At 35.3% G+C, this 17,480-nt stretch overlaps 1 protein-coding gene across 5 annotated transcripts in view; it reads left to right on the top strand.

Moving 5' to 3' along the window:
• LRCH2 (leucine rich repeats and calponin homology domain containing 2) overlaps positions 1-17,480 on the top strand; it is a 96,935-nt gene that overhangs the window by 53,879 nt on the left and 25,576 nt on the right. For 3 of the 5 annotated variants that reach the window (XM_088028940.1, XM_028094095.2, XM_028094097.2), the window contains exons 12-14: positions 2,975-3,040; positions 12,687-12,735; positions 12,814-12,930. In XM_088028940.1, the coding sequence (XP_087885066.1) occupies positions 2,975-3,040; positions 12,687-12,735; positions 12,814-12,930 (232 nt within the window). Of the gene's footprint in view, positions 1-902; positions 993-2,974; positions 3,041-12,686; positions 12,736-12,813; positions 12,931-17,480 lie in introns of all 5 variants that reach the window. The other 2 variants (XM_088028938.1, XM_088028939.1) reach the window with 2 other exon arrangements.

Below are 17,480 nucleotides of genomic sequence, written 5' to 3' on the forward strand. Positions count from 1 at the left end.
GTTCTAAATTATTTAGCTAATTCTTCAAATTTCCATCAACCCTCTTAATCTAATTATTAGAGAAATAACTACTGTTCTTTTTCATTTTTTTTAAGATTTTATTAATTTTGGGGGGAGGGGCAGAGGGAGAGGGAGGAAGAGAGAGTCTCAAGCAGACTCTGCGCTGAGCGTGGAGCCTGATGTGGGGCTTGATGTTGTGACCCTGAGATCATGACATGAGCTGAAATCAAGAGTTGGACACTTAACTGCCTGAGCCACCCAGGCGCCCCCTCTTCATTTTCTTATACAGATATTTTTATTATGTGGCAGAATAAGTTGATGTTTAGGTGGCTTCTTAAAATTTGTGTGGTTATCATCATAAAGAAAGGATTACCATATATGTGGGCTTTTGTGATGAATAGCTTCAGTTGACTGGTTCCCATGGCATGTTCATTTCTGCTAACTTGCATAGTATTTTCTATTATGTCTTTCTTTTTAATAATTATTTTATTTGCTGTTAAGTGTGTCCTGAGAGTTTTCACGTATTGCGGAAAGATGTGCTTCTTAGTACTATGTAATATGGCTAAATTAAAAAAAAGTAATTTTGAAAAGTTATATTGAAGTATAATTAAGGATCGTGGAAAGGAAAATCACATTTTGAGAAGTTATTATTTTGGTTCAGAATTATAGAAATTATATACATAACTTATTTCATGTGATTTTTTTTTTCTGATCATATATATGAATATTCCAGTTTGAGGGGCATCATATTAACCTCTAGCTTGTTATAACTAATTAGGTAGTTCTCCCAACCCTTGAAATCTATCCATTCTTTCTTTTTTGCTTGCTTTACTAATGACTTCCCTGTCCTCTCCCAAAACATCTTACTTCTCCCATCTTTTGGTTTGGTTGATGTACGGGAAATGTGAATACAGATGGAGGCCTTTGTGTTATAGAGCATCATTCAGTGAAAAATTCTTCCAGAGGACCAGAGCAGCAGGACATGCATCAAGGTATCTAGAGTTTGTGGAAACATTAAGTATTAAGGGGCCAGGTTGGTGCAGCTGAATTTTACAGTCATTTACTTAAAATACAGTACTAGTAACTGGGTTAGGGAAATGTGTTAATAATCTAGAATAATAGATATTTAGATAAAATAGATGTTTATTTTGACTTTGAGTATCACAGAGTAAAACATTAAATACCCATGTACAAACAAGCGTTTACGTAGGGGAATTCTCAAGTATATAAAATACATTTTATAGGTAAGTGGATCTCAACTTTGTTTTTCTTTCCGCTCCAATCTGATTTATACACATCAGTAATTACAATGCTAATAAGTGTGGTTTGCGGACAATTCAGAATTTACTATAGTGAGGGCATTGTAGTTTGATCCCTCACCTCCCGCTGTCAGCAATTCTGACATTCACCCCTCAGGACAGTTCTCACTGTTACATCTCCTTTTTAAAAATCACTCTTTAAAGATGTATTTCTTCCTAATAGTCTTAGATATTTTTTTTACCTTAGTTCTTTTGCATTTCATGATTAAGTGCACTTTTAGTATATGTCCATACTAAGAAGAATAAAGGTGTTGTTTGGTGCCAAACTGTACTGCTTTGCCTGTGATACTTGTCCTTTGCTTCTCACTGTGATTTCCTCCCAGGGAGGCTTTAATCCGTCCAAGCTAGTGAGGAAACCGAGGTAATAGAAATTGGTTTCTTTAGGTTAACCATCTTTCTGTAATTACCAACTTATCTTTAGCTTATGATATCTTTTAGTAGTAAATATGTGGTTTTAATTTTAAGTTATTTTCTCCTCTATGTTTTGATAGTTGACATCTAAAGGTTTTTGAATAAAAGACATATTTTATTCCTTGTAAGACTAAACTTTAAAACTGAAAAGTAAGTTACATTTAAATCTATAGTAAATAGATAAATATTAAGAACTCTTAAATAGGTTAGTGACTTACGTGAAAGAAAGTTATTAATTCACTACTTTTGACTTTGAGAGATTAATACTTAGAATTCTATAAAATTATGGACAAGTATTGTCTCTCATGATGGTTTGTCATTCTTTCTCTTTTTTGTTCTCTTCAAATACCATTTCATTTGGGTTACTGAAAGTTTAATAAATTTGTGAGCTTTTTTTTAAATAATTGAACTTTATTTATTTATTTATTTTAAAGATTTTATTTATTTGACAGAGAGAGACACAGCGAGAGAGGGAACACAAGCAGGGGGGGTGGGAGAGGGAGAAGCAGGCTTCCCGCAGAGCAGGGAGCCCGACGTGGGGCTTGATCCCAGGACCCTGAGATCATGACCTGAGCTGAAGCCAGACGCTTAACGACTGAGCCACCCAGGCTCCCCTAAATAATTGAACTTTAACATGGCTTTACATTTATTTTTATTAATTTATTTTTAAAATTTTATTATGTTAGTCACCATACAGTACATCATTAGTTTTTGATGTGGTGATCCACGATCCATTGTTTTCGTATAACACCCAGTGCTCCATGCAGTACTGGCCCTTCTTAATGCCCATCACCGGGCCAACCAATCCCCCCTCCCCGCCATGGCTTTACATTTAGAATTAAGATTTGTTATTTGGCTTTTGGCAAAATGGTCATCTGTTGCATCAACATAACTCGCGTCATTTGCTGTGCTGGGAAAATGAAATCAGTCATGATGGCACCTAAACAATCTGCATCTGTTTATTTTCTGTCTCAGCCAAAAGTTAGATACACACAGGGCAATAGCATGGTTAGAAGATATCCAGGTTTCAAGAAAAGGTTTTTAAAAGAAGATGCGTGGCAGAGTTGGTGAGCTTCATTCCTTCATAATAGTCATGGGCATTAGATCTAAATAATATGTAAACATTGTTTTCTAGCAGAGATCTTCATGGACCAGATGCAGTTTATTATGGAGATTTTTTATATCATGTGTAAACACTTTTCTCTTTAATGTATTTTGGAATTAACGTATTGATTTACTTCTAGGATTCTTAATCATTCAACTTCTGTCCCAAGAAACAAGCCAAAACAAACTATGGAATGCGAAAAGAGGTATAAAAATATCTTAGTCCTTATATTTAGTATTTTATAATGAAACTTGATTCTCTAACAGTGATCTTCCCATATGTGGGCTTTAATTGAATAAATGATACAGATTTAATGTAACTAGATAATTTAATGAAGAAATGTGTTCTAGCACCAGTTAAATTTACTTTTGATAATCAAATTCAAAAATGCTGATTTGATCTCTTTGTGCTCATACCTGCATTTTGTTGTAATGATAGAAGCATTTATTCATTAACTCAGCAAACCATTTATTGTATGACCATTACTGCTGGGAATAATGTGTTTCTTCATCATCGTGTTTGTTCTGTTATCGTTCACTTTTTATTTCATTTCATTTGAGTTTTACTAAATTCTTCCATATGAATACAGGGTCTAAGTTAATATATATGAATTCCAGAGAACTAGAAAACCTTGAAAGTTTCTATTTATCTTTTTGGCAGTTTGAAAATTTGCATCAGGTTCAATTCCTGGGCCATTCCTGTAGGAGTGTAAAGGTCCAAGGCTGGGGGTAGGGTGGGTGTAGCAGTATATACAGAAAGAATTAACATTTCTTGAATGCTTTTATATGCAAACTGTTCTGAGTGGGTTAGATGTCTTATCTCATTTAATCCTCATAATAACTCTATGAAGTTGTTACTGTTGTTACCCCATTTTGTAAGGGAGAAAACTGAGGCTCAGAAATTACCATAATTTGCTCAAGGTCATACAGTTAGTAAGTGGTACAGTGAAGATTCAAGCTCAGGTTGTCTGGTTCCAGAACCCCAAGTCTTAACATATGGTAACAAGAACATTTTGCTTCCTTGAGATTCACACATCCCACTGATATCTTTTCCTGGATACCTCACAGTCTAAACTGAACTTATTTTTTCCCAAATTTATTTCTTCTCCTATATCGTTTGCCTGAGTGAGTGTGCCACTACTCAGTCACCTAAATCAGCAACTTTGAAATCATCGGAAACTTCTCTCTCTTATGCACCCCTCCCAATCTAGTCAATCACAGAAAATTATAGCTTTTGTTTTATTTTTGTTTTTATTATTTTTTATTTTATTTATTATTATTATTTTTAAAGATTTTATTTATTCATTGGAGACACAGGGATACAGAGAGAGAGAGAGAGAGAGCGAGAGCATGAGCAGGGGGAAGAAGCAGAGGGAGAAGCAGGCTCCCCGCTGAGCCAGGAGCCAGACATGGGGCTCGATCCCAGGACCCTGGGATCATGACCCGAGCCGAAGGCAGATGCTCAGCCATCTGAGCCACCCAGGCGCCCCATATTTTTTAAAGAGTTTATTTATTTATTTGAGAGAGAGAGAGCATGCACAGAGGGAGAATGAGCGGGAGAAGTCGACTTCCCGCTGAGCAGAGAGCCCGATGTGGGGCTCCATCCCAGATCATGACCTGAGCCAAAGGCAGATGCTTAACCGACTGAGCCACCCGGGTGCCCCGAAAATTATAGCTTCCTAGCATTCCTTGCATCTATCCCAACTTCTCCATTCCTAGCACAGCCATGTATGTTGGTGTAGGCCCCATCCTTTTCCTCCTGGATTACTGCAACAGTCCCCAGACATATCTCTATGCTTCACTTTTGCCTACCTTTAAGTTTGTCTTCACTGATGTAAGAGTGATGGTTCTAAAACCATCTAACTGTGTGACTGCCATTTATTATCTTCTGCGGGTTCCTTATCACTTTTAGGATAAAGCTGAAAATGCTTAACTTAACCCGTAAGATTGAAGTGAGTTTCTGCCTTCCTTAAATCTTAGCATGCACTCTTCCACTGGCACCTTTTGCTGTTAGGAACAGTACTTTGTTTTTTTATTCTGTCATGGTTTTGCATCTCTGTGTTCTAGATCCTGGTTTCTCTACTGGGATTGCCTTTTCTTCTTTTTTTCACTTAGGCTTTCAGAATTCAGTTCAAGTGTAAAGATGACTTTTTATACTCAAGTCTAGAAACATTCCTCTACTCAAATTTCATTAATTGGATTTAACCCACTCCCACCCTTTTTGAATACTGATTCTGTTATCTTATATATTTGCTCTCCTTAAAGTTTATGTTATTCCTTTCCCCCTCACTTCCTTTCATTCCCATCTTAAGCTTCCTCCCCAGGCTCCTAATATTCTCTTGAGAAAGACCCAGTTGCCCAAACCTCAAAAGTGTGATATCTAATCCTGGCCTCTCCATAGAACTATTATTATTATTATTATTATTATTTAATATTTTATTTATTTATTTGACAGAGAGAGAGACAGCGAGAGAGGGAATACAAGCCCTGGGGAGTGGGAGAGGGAGAAGCAGGCTTCCTGATGAGCAGGGAGCCCGATGCTGGGCTCAATCCCAGTATCCTGGGATCATGACCTGAGCCGACGGCAGACGCTTAATGACCACGCCACCCAGGTGCCCCATAACCCCTATTGCTTCTACTTTTCTCATTTTCAAAACAATCGCTCAATTTTTTCTTTAAAAACAAAATTAAAAAATATTTTCCTGATTATAAGATTAATGTAGCTTTATTGTTGAAAAACTGTAAAATTTAGCAAACGCAAATAAATAAATAAATAAAAATCACCTATTATCCCACTCTCCAGAGATGACAAGTCATAGTATTTTGGTATTTTTCCCTTTAGACCCTTTTTCTATCTGTGTGCATGAATATTTGCACGTGCATGTGTTACATATATATACACCACAGAGTTGTATAACCTGTTGCCTACTCAGCACCTCCACGTGGTTATATAATAGGCATATGAAACTTAACTTTCCAAAACCACACTCTTAATCCCTCCTTGTACCTCTTGAATTTTTTTTTTTTTTAAAGAATTTATTTATTTGACAGAGAGAGAGGTAGTGAGAGCAGGAACACAAGCAGGGGGAGTGGGAGAGGGAGAAGCAAGCAGGCTTCCCGCAGAGCAGAGAGCCCGATGTGGGGCTCCATCCCAGGACCCTGGGATCATGACCTGAGCAGAAGGCAGACGCTTAACGACTGAGCCACCCAGGCGCCCCTCTTGAATTTGTTTTTCCTGTATTTTTTCCCATTTCAGAAAATGTCAACTCATCCTTATAGTTGCTCAGCTCATAAACCTCAGAGTCAACCTTAAATTAACATGTCACTTTCTTTCACATACCTTATCTAATCCAATAGCAAATCTTGTGGACTCTACCTTCAAAATATACCCAGAATCTGATCACCTCTTACAACCTTCACACCTACCACCCTAGCCCTTGCCATGTCTTTTTAAAAAATTCTTTAATTTTATTTTTATTATTTATTTTTATTATTTTTACTTTTTTTTCCTTCCAAGTTTTTATTTAAATTCAAGTTACATAACATGTAGTGTAATGTTGGTTTGAGGAGTAGAACTTACTGATTCATCACTTAACAACACCTAGTGCTCATCACAAGTGCCCTCCTTAATACCCATTACCCTACTAGCCCATCCCCCCACCCACCGCCCCTCCACCAATCCTCAAGTTTGGTCCCTAGTTAACTGTTTCTTATGGTTTGCCTCCCTCTCTGTTTTCCTATTTTATTTTTCCTTCCCTTCCCCTATGTTCATCTGTTTTGTTTCTTAAATTCCACATACGAGTGAAATCATATGATAGGTCTTTCTCTGACTTTTTTCAGCTCTAGCCATCTCAACTTCAGTTACATAAGCCTCCTAACAGGTTGCCTGCCCTTGCTTTCCTTTAGTCTGTTTTTCAAAAAAGCATCAGATTGTTGAAATGTAAGTCAGATCATATCACTCTTCATAATTCTCTAATCACTTCCCATCTCATTCGGAATAAAAACTAGAGTCCTTTAAGGACTTACAAACCTCTACATTATTTGGCTCCCTCCTGTCTTCCTCTCTTGCCTGGTCTTCCTGGTTAGTTAGTTCCTCTCTAGCTATACTATATACTAGGCCTCCTTGTTGCATCTCAATATACCAGGCATTTCCTGCTCCCTCAAGGCTTTGCCTCTGCCTGAAATGATTTCCCCCTAGATAACCATATGGCTTATTCCCTTGGTGTCAGGTTTCTGCTCAAATTTCACTTCATCAGCAAGGGGTTCCCTGGACAACTTAAATAAAAGAGCATGCCTCCCCCACTTCTTTGTCCTTCTTCCCATACCTTGTTTTATTTTTCTCCAAAGAACTGAATACCCTCTGACATTCTAAATTTATACGTTTTTACCATCTGGCATTCTGAATATATACTTCTTTATTTGTTTGCTGTTTGTCTTCACCACCACACCACTCCCTTGGCACACTACAATGTCGGTTTTATCAGTTATTAAGAGAAGACTATTGAAATCTCCAAGACTAATGGGGGATTTGTCTTTGAAGTTCTATCATTTTTCCTTCATATATTCATATACTCTGTGTGAGATACATAAATGTTTAGGACTGTAGTGTCCTCTTGGTGAATTTATAGCTTTGTCATTTTGAAATGACATTTTTTATATTTCTGGTAATATTCTTTGAAGTCTACTTTTCTGATATTGTATAGTCATCTCAGCTTTCTTTTGATTAGTGTTAACATGATACATACATCTTTCTCCATCCTTTTATTTTTAACCAATTTGTGTTTTTGTGGAGAAAGTGGGTTTCTTGTATTTAGCATATGGTAGCACCTTCCTTTTTTTATTTAATCTGACCATCTTTTAATGGCATTGTTAATATTGTTTATATTTAATGGAATTATTGATATTAATGTATTTAAATCTACCATCTTCTAATATGTTTTTGTCTTATCCTTTATAGACATCTTTCCTCTTTTTAATTTTATTTTAAAATTCCTATTTATCTCCTTCATGGGCTTATTAGCTATAATTTTTTGTTATCATACATTAGTGCTTATTTTAGGGTTTAAAGTATAGTATTTAACTGGGACACCTGAGTGGTTCAGTCGGTTAAGTGTCTGCCTTTGGCTCAGGTCATGATCCCAGGGTCCTGGGATTGAGTCCCGCATCCGGCTCCTTGCTCAGTGGGGAGCCTGCTTCTCTCTCTGCCGGCCGCCCCTCCTGCTTGTGCACTTGCTCACTCTCTCTCTCTGACAAATAATAAATAAATAAAATTTTAAAAAATAGAGTGTTTAACTTATTGCAGTCTACCTTCAAGTGCTATTATGCCATTTCATATATTGCATAACTTTACAACAGTATACTTCTATTTCTTCCCTTTTGGCCTCTGTGGTATTGTTGCTGTCCATTTTACTTAAATATATGTTATAAATCCCATAATACATTGTTATTATTTTTGCTTTAAAGAGTCAATTATTTCTTTTTTTTTTTAAAGATTTATTTGTTTGTTTGAGAGAATGAGATAGAGAGAGAGAACATGAGAGGGGGGAGGGTCAGAGGGAGAAGCAGACTCCCCGCCGAGCAGGGAGCCCAATGCGGGACTCGATCCCGGGACTCCAGGATCATGACCTGAGCCGAAGGCAGTCGCTTAACCAGCTGAGCCACCCAGGCACCCAAGAGTCAATTATTTCTTTAAAGAGATTTAAATAATCGGAATAATGTCTTTTATCTTTCCTCCCTTAGTTACCATCTCTATCTAGTAGCTCTGTATTCCTTTGTGTAGCTCTGTATTTCCATGTATAATTTTCTTTCTACCTGAAAGAGAAACTTTAACACTACTTTTATTACTGGTCCGCTGGTGTTGAATCCTTTCAGCTTCTGTATGAGAAAGTCTTTGTTTCACCTTCATTTTTGAAAGCTATCTTTGCTGATACAAAATTCTAGGTTGACATTTTTGTTTTCTTTCAGTACTTTTTATTTATTTTTTTAAAGATTTTATTTATTTAATTGACAGAGAGACAGAGAGAGAGAGACAACACAAGCAGGGGGAGTGGGAGTGGGAGAAGCAGGCTTCCCGCCTAGCAGGGAGCCCGATGCGGGGCTCGATCCCAGGACCCTGGGATCATGACCTGAGCCGAAGGCAGTCACTTAACCAACTGAGCCACCCAGGAGCCCCCCCCCCTTTTTTTTTAATGTGGAAGAAACTGTTCCTTGAAATCAACATTGGAATTTATTATGTGCCTATTGTACATTTTTAAAAAAGATTTTATTTATTCATTTGAGACACAGAGATACAGAGAGAGAGAGAGCATGAGCCAGGGGGAGAGGCAGAGGGTGTGGGATTAGCAGGCTCCCCACTGAGCCAGGAGCCCGACGTGGGGCTCTATCCCAGGACTTGGAGATCATGACCTGAGCCGAAGGCAGACGCTTAACCATCTGAGCCCTCCGGGCACCCGTCTTTCAGTACTTTAAAGAATTTTCTCCACTGTTCTCTGGATTGTGTTGTTTCTTATGAAAATTGTGTTGTCAGTGTTTGTTTCATAGAACCTAATGTTTTGTTTTTCTCTGGCTGCTGTTTACATTTTCTTTTTATCATTTGTTTTTAAGTAATTTGATTATGATGTATCTTAGTGTAGTTTTCTTCGTTTTTCTTTTGCTTGGAGTTCTTTGAGCTTCTCAAATTTGTGGGTTTATTGTTTTCAGGAAATTTGAAAATTTTATTTTATCTTCAGATATAATTTCTGTCCCCTGACCTATTCTTCTGGAACGCCAATTATATTTATATTAGGCTACTTGAAGTTTCCACCAATCACTGAGGTTCTGTTCAGTCCTCTTCAATATTTTTCTTTCTGTGTTTGATTTTTCTTTTTAATTTTTTAAAGATTTTATTTATTTGAGAGAGAGAACACAAGCAGGGGGAGCAGGAGAGAGAGAAGCAGAACCCCAGGATCGTGACCTGAGCTGAAGGCAGACACTTAACTGACTGAGCCACGCAGGCGCCTTCTGTGTTTGATTTTTGATAGTTCTTTTACTAAGTCTTTATGTTCACTAATCATTTTTTTTTAAGATTTTATTTTTAAGTAACCTCCATCCCAACATGGGGCTCAAACTTAAAACTCCGAGAACAAGAGTCTCATGCTATACCAACTGAGCCAGCCAGGCTCCCCTGTATTAAATGTCCAATCTACAGTTAATCCCATCCAGTTTTTTTTTAAATTTCAGATGTTGTACTTTTCATCTCTTGAACTTTGATTTTTATCTATTTTATGTCTTTTGTGTCTGTACTTAACATGTTTAGTCTTTTTCTCTAGCTTCTGAACATTACCTGATTCAATTTTTGATTGAATGCCAGACATTCTGAACTTTACCTTCTTGGGTGCTGGATTTTACAGTATTATTATAAATATTCTTAAACTTTGTTCTAGGATGTGGTTAAATTACTTGGCGACAATTTGGTATTTGGGGGATTTGGTTTTATGACTTATTATGTGGAATCAGTGTGGCGTTTAGCCTAGGACCAGATTTGGCCCCCTACTGGAGCAAGACTTTTCTTAGTACTATAGCTGATGCCCCATGAACTATATGCTTTTCCAGTCTAGCTGGTGGGAATGGGTATTATTTACTCATAGTCCTCTCAGAGTCGGAGAATTATTCTGTCTAATCTTTCTGGCTGTTCATTCTTTTGCCTAGTGTAGTTTTCTCATACATATGATCAGGGCTCAGTACTCTGTTAAAATTTTAAGAATGCTTCTGTAGAACTTTTAAGTTCTTTCTCTGTGCATTGCTTTTTTCTCTATTACTTTGTCCTGTTAATTCCATCCATCTTTTTCACCCTGGCTCCCAGCTCTGTCTCCTCAGTTCAGGGAGCCCCCTGGGCCTTACTTTGGTTCTTCCTCTCTGGGCTAGAAGCCTGGAATCTCTTTTCCTGCAGCAACCTGATGCAGTTATGGGGTTTCCCTTGTTTGTTACCCATCTGTAAGGGATAAAATGTCTTTTTTTTTCTTGCCTGATACTCAGTGTCTTGGAAAGCAGAATTTTATATATTTTATCTGTTCTTTTAGTGTTTTCCGTCAGGGTATAAATCTGATCATTGTTACTCTATCTTGGCCAGATGCAAAGTCTAATTCTTACATTTTTTTGTGTTTTGTCAATATTTAGTTTAATTGTTTCTTCCATATACCCCCCTGCCCCAACATTTAAAAAAATTACTGCCCATATTTTTCATATACTTATGTAATTTCATCTTTATTAATACTTAAATCTTTTAGTCATTAATTTTGGTATTTGATATGAGTTAAAGTATTTAGTTTTTTTCTTCCTCTCTTGCACCCTCTCTCCTTCTTTTTCTCACTCCCTGTCCTCCTCACCTTCTGTTTTTCTTTCTTTCTGTGTTTGTTTTATAATTGGTTAATCAGTTGTCTCAACACTGTTTGCTACATAACCTATCATTTCTACGACTATTGTGAATTTCATTTCTTAAATCATAAGTTGTTATATGTGTGGTCCTGTACTTGTCTCCCACTGGAAAATCTATAAATTCTGGATCTAGTAGTATTTAATTACTTTAATAGAATATATGCAATTATGTAACTTTTCTTTATCATTCATTCTTCCAAATTAACTTTGAAATTCTTTTATCAAATATTTAATACAAACCCAAAAATACTTTCTGGTTTTTTTTATTATAGTTTACTTCAGCTGTCAATTAATTTGAAGAAGTTATACCTATAATATTTAGTCTTTCTAAGAATTTTCCAGTTATTCAATTTTCTTACTAGACATTGGTAGTTTTGTTTTTGTTTTTGTTTTTAAGAGAGAGCATGAACGGGAACGGGGAACAGGGTTGGGGGCAGGGGGAGAGAGAGAATACCAAGCAGGCTCGATCTCACACCCCCAAGATCATGACCTGAGCTGAAATCAAGTGTCAGATGCTTAACTGATCATGCCACTCAGGTGCCCCAACATGGGTAGTTTTTTCATGTAGGTTTTATGCATGTCTAAGTTAAGTTTGTTCCTAGTATTTTTGCTTTTCCTTCCTTTTATGAATGAATTTTTTTCCTAATATATTTTATAGCTCATTATAATTGATACGTGAGAAAGCTATTAACTTTTGTATATTTTTTATAACTGGTAACCTTCTTTTAATAATAATAGATTTATCCCCCTAAGATAATCATGTCTTCCATAAATTTTGAAAATTTCTTTCTTTCTAATTTTTAAATGTTCTTTTCTTACTGCACAATAGCGAAGTTCTACAGCAGTGTTGAATAATGACCGCTCTAGTGGGCATTTTGTCTGTGTATTTTTTCTAAAGGAACTTCTTACCTAATGACAACATGTGCGGTCTACTTTCCTGACAAAATTAGATGAAAAGAATTTCTACCGTAGCCCCTGTGTGTCAGAATGAAGGGTTAGAGGTTCATAATTTGTAATTCAGTAGTCAAAGAATTACTCCCCTAATTTCTTTGGCATTTAAACAAAATAAATTTGTATAAAATTATTAGTTTTTTGTTTGTTTTTTGTAATGATTTAATGTAATAAACATTCTGTTTTTTCACTGTATGTCTAGGTATTACATTTCTTTTGGCCTCTGAAAAGTCCTTAAAGTAGTCCTTTGCATAGGATGATATTAAATAAACTCATTTTGATGTTTTTTTTAAAGGAATAGAAGTGATTGGGAACTTATATATGTTTTTGTCGACTTTAAGTTTTATGTTATTAGTTCAAACCATAGACATGGGTAAATTCTTTAGATTTCTGGTTAAAAAAAAAAGAGACAACTTTATATTGTTCATAATAAATTCCTAAGGGTAATTCTAAATTTTTTAACATATTAAGGCATCTTTAATTTTGTAGTGTCTCAGCAGATGAAGTTAATTCACCGTTATCACCCCTCACATGGCAGGTAAGAGGAAAATGAATTTCTGTTATATCTAATATTTTGTTCTCATTTATTTAGTTAAAAGAAATTGTCTCATTACAGCCCTTAGAAAATCAGAAGGATCAAATAGATGAACAGCAGTGGCCAGAATCTCAACCTATAATCTGGCAGAGTGAAGAAAGGAGGCGGAGCAAACAGATTAGAAAAGAATATTTCAAGGTACTTTATTAAATTGCAAATTTTACTTTGTAATTATTAGTTTTGATTTTATAAGTTTTGTGTTAATTACATAGACTATAACTAGTCACGTATAGTAAACGTGTTATTTTATCTTGGTTTCCCACATGCATGGGGATAGATAATATGATCTAGTTAAATATATAAAATTTCAGTAATTTAGGATAATTAAGAATGAGATTGTAGATCAATGTGAATTGTGATTTACCAGATACTTGACATGAAAGATGAATGTTTGCTATACTGCTAGTTGTAGCAATATGTAGTTATGTTTTAAAAGAATTGCCTAGAAAAGGTCTTTCAGTAGTATATAGTATAGTATTTATCTTCTTGCTCACATAATCTGGCTAATATGTCAGTACCTTTTTTACTTAGTTTCGGAGGCTTATCTGAAAAACACTACTATCCAAAATCAGTCTTGGCAACTGACAAATAATAAATGAAGAGATCCATATACACAGACATACACACAAACACTTTCAATAAATATACAGAATAACAACAGTGCCATTAATAATTTACCATGGAACACAAAGAAATCTTGTGGCTCAGTCATTTACATGTGTTAGGATAAAGTTGCACAAAAGCTCTGTATGTTTCTTTTTTTTTTTTTAAAGGTTTAAAGGAGTTTATTTTATTTTTTTTTTTTTAAGATTTTATTTATTTATTCATGAGAGACAGAGGGAGAGAGAGAGAGAGAGAGAGAGAGAGAAGCAGAGGGAGAAGCAGGCTCCCAAAGAGCAGGGAGCCCGATGCGGGACTCGATCCCACGACCCTGGGATCATGACCTGAGCCGAAGGCAGACGCTTAACCGTCTGAGCCACCCAGGCGCCCGCTCCGTATGTTTCTTAACACCACAAAGCTAACAGGGCTAGTAGTATAGTAGTATAGTAGTATATAGTTCGCATGTATTTGCAATTAGCATTTAACTGTTTCTGTCTAAATAAATGCTATTTACATGGCTCTAAAAATGCTTAAAAGTGTTTCTCCCCCATTTTTTCTTCTTGCATCCTTAGATTTCTTAAGATGATCTTTTATCTTAGTTAAAAACTTAGACTATTTGAATTATCTCAAATTTCTGGTTTAACAGGTTTTTAATGAAATTTTACTGTGTATACCTTTGTAAATATTGTAATATTATTCATTTGTGTTTAAAGTCTGCTATGTTTGTAGATACCAGTGGGATTAGCATAATCTTGAGTACTAGTCAGAATCCATTATTGGAATTCCTGACTCAGATGAACAGTGCAGACAAGCTTCCTACCCCATGAATACCAAATTCTGTTGTTTTTGTGCACCTTTCTGTTTCCCAAAGCCTAATTTTTATCTAATAATAATAATTTTATGTAAATACATGGTTCTGTGCTAAATTATAGGTAGTTTGAAGTTTATATCACTAACGGATAAGATTATATTTCATGGTTTTCTCTGTTTGAGTGAAGTGGTTATCTGTACACATTGATCTGTTTTCCTTATATGGGAATATAACATATTTGGAAGTAGTATCATACGACCAAAACAAGAATGATATGTGTCATAGCAAGTTGTGATAAGTTTCATCCTTCTACAAGTAATTACTGAATCCTTTTATTGAGCTTCATGTTACCTGGTCAATATGAGAGATAATGAAGAAATAAAAGACAGGGAAAAATAACAAGGACATTCTAAGCAGAACCCTGGTCAGTAATGGTGAATGTCTGTTTATCCCAAGTCTTTACAGATCTGCAGTTATATTTACATACTGACATTTATTTCAGAATCTCCTCTTTCAGTTTATAGGACCTTGAACAAAGGCACTCAGTAAAATTTGTTAGTAGATAAAACCTGATGAATGAGTGATGATGTGGGGGAAATTTTAGTTTTTCTGACTAACGGAAGAGATTTTGATATTTATTTGATCTACTAGTAAAGTAAAAGCATCTAAATTCTGACAGTTTATCAAAACACTTGCATAGCACTTACTAAGTGCCAGGTACTGTTCTAAGTACAAATATCAACTCGTTTAATATTCATAACAACCCTATGAAGTAGGTACAATTATCATTCCTATTTTACAGGTGGGGAAATTAAGGCACAGAGAGGCTAAGTAATATGCTTCATGTCACTTAGCTAATAAGAAGCTGAGCCAAGATTTGAACCCAGAGCCTATGCTAAACTGCCTGTTTATCTACTGTGGATAGCTTAATATCAAATGAAAACTTTCAAATCAATAGTTGTATTGTTTATAAAAATACTTTACAGTAACCCAAGTGAACTTCTCAATAAAGTCTTAATAGAAGCCTCAGTGAGCCTTTAAAAAAATAGTTCTTTGATTTAGTAGCGTCATTTGTTAAATATTTTATTTTTTAAGGCTTAAACATACATCCTATAATATTTCTGTTTTATAAGCCGCTAAGAGATCAATTGAGGTAGTCTTTGAAATGTCCATTACGTTATTATCATTCAACATTGTTAATTTCTTCCATGCTTTTAATAAAGTGGGTGCAAAATTAAGCTTTAGTCATTGGGAAATAGTTTAAGGAGATATGTAGTTCTCTTCAATAGTCAGAAGATGTCAGTGTTAGGACACTGAAAAGAATTGGATGTCAACAGTTTTTTTCCTAAGATGTAAAAAAAAGATATAAACCTGAGATACTACTTCTAAGTTAAAACCATTACTCAGAATCGCCAGTATTTTCTTGCTTAAGACGTCATTGATACCTGTGAAGTGTCTTTATTTCAAAAATAAAATTTCTCTTACTTAATCACCCATCTCCCAAGAATCAAAAGCGTTATTCATAGGCTATATTACTGAACTTACTCTGGATTTATAGTTGATTAAATATGGAAAAATATACTACTTGAGAGATTTATATCCAAATATCACCAAGCTCACTCAGTAATAGCCCCGTTAGCTTTGTGGTGTTAAGAAACATACGGAGCTTTTGTGCAACTTTATCCTAACACCTGTAAATGACTGAGCCACAAGATTTCTTTGTGTTCCATGGTAAATTATTAATGGCATTGTTGTTATTCTGTATATTTGTTGAAAGTGTGTGTATGTCTGTATGTGGATCTCTTCATTTATTATTTCTCAGTTGCCAAGACTGATTTTGGATAGTAGTGTTTTTCAGATAAGCCTCTGAAACTAAGTAAAAAAGGTATTGACATATTAGCCAGAATATGTGAGCAAGAAGATAAATTGGGTCAGATTATATGAGTAAGTAAATCACTGTAGGAGAGTTACACCAACTCTTCTAGACTCCCAGACCACTCTTGTATAGATTACTACTCTACTAAATAAAACAATGTCCTCATTGCCAAAATAAAGTCACTGCATTTTTCAAAGCAAAGGTATTTCAGGAAATACATTACTTTATTAAAAATCTTTTACAGAAAGGCAAATGTATTTTACATTTTACAGAAAGGTATTAATGCTTTTAATAAGATACACAACAAAATATGAACATCTAATTTTTTGATAAATTATGTTTAATATAAATGAGTAGCTTTAATTTCTTCTAAAAATAATAATACATGGCTTTCTAAATGCACTTGATTGATTTCTAAACAAGAAAGTTAAAAAGCATTAGAATAACTATACAATATTAGTTTTAAGGATTATTTGATTTATTGAAATGCCATATATGTCTTCGAATGTATCTTATTAGTGTTATGATAAAACATTATAATGACCCTTAAAATACATATCTGATTTCATAAATACAGTATATCCTCATTTAAAGGCTAATGCCAAGGAAAATATTTTTATGTATTTTCTCTGATCATGCTTAATTTTGTACTGGAATAGGGAAACCAACTGGGTTTGTGAAATAACCTGATTTGTTTTGTTCTCAGTTCTCAACACCTTTTTTGTTTCTCTGGTTTGTAAATGGGTCTTTACTATATTATTTGAATTTGATATAATAAACTTCAGTTATTCAGACTAATACTAATTGAGGAAAGCTGAATTGATTCAGTAAAAGTTGGACTTACAGAACATTCTCAAACCTATGCATATATTAGGTTTTGGGTGTTAGGACCTTTAAATCTGTGCAGTAATGCAAACTGAGGTGTACCTTTCTAGGTTTTCATATGTGATGAATATTTTTAATTAGAAGTGTAGTTGAGTAATAGTAATACAAGTCTCATTACCTGTGTTCTTGACCTCATTACACTCTTTCTTTCCTTTATCAGTTATTCACTCACTCTTCTACATCGTTTCCATTTCTTTACTTGCCCTCTGATACATGGGCTCAGACCTCTGCACTTTTCCCCAAGTCCCCTTGCAGCTGTTGCCTTGTCTCTTTTCTTTTAGGGCCAGACTTACCATTTCTGTATGTCCAGTTTCTGATCACTCCTTCATAGTCTGGCTTCCGCTTTCATTTCTCCATTGAAATAGCTCCTTACCTAGAGAACATGTACCTAAGAATTTGACAGCGGTGGCCACCACATTGGTCTTCATGAAACTCCTTTCTTGGTTTCTATCTCATTTTTCTTCCTTGGTTCTTCTGTTTTCTTTTGGATGTTCTTTCACTTCTCTTCTGACTTTG

The sequence above is a fragment of the Eumetopias jubatus genome, unplaced genomic scaffold, assembly GCF_037043125.1.
Source record: "Eumetopias jubatus isolate StellerSeaLion01/CBP00866 unplaced genomic scaffold, mEumJub1_p1.0 scaffold_11, whole genome shotgun sequence".
NCBI lineage: Eukaryota > Metazoa > Chordata > Mammalia > Carnivora > Otariidae > Eumetopias > Eumetopias jubatus.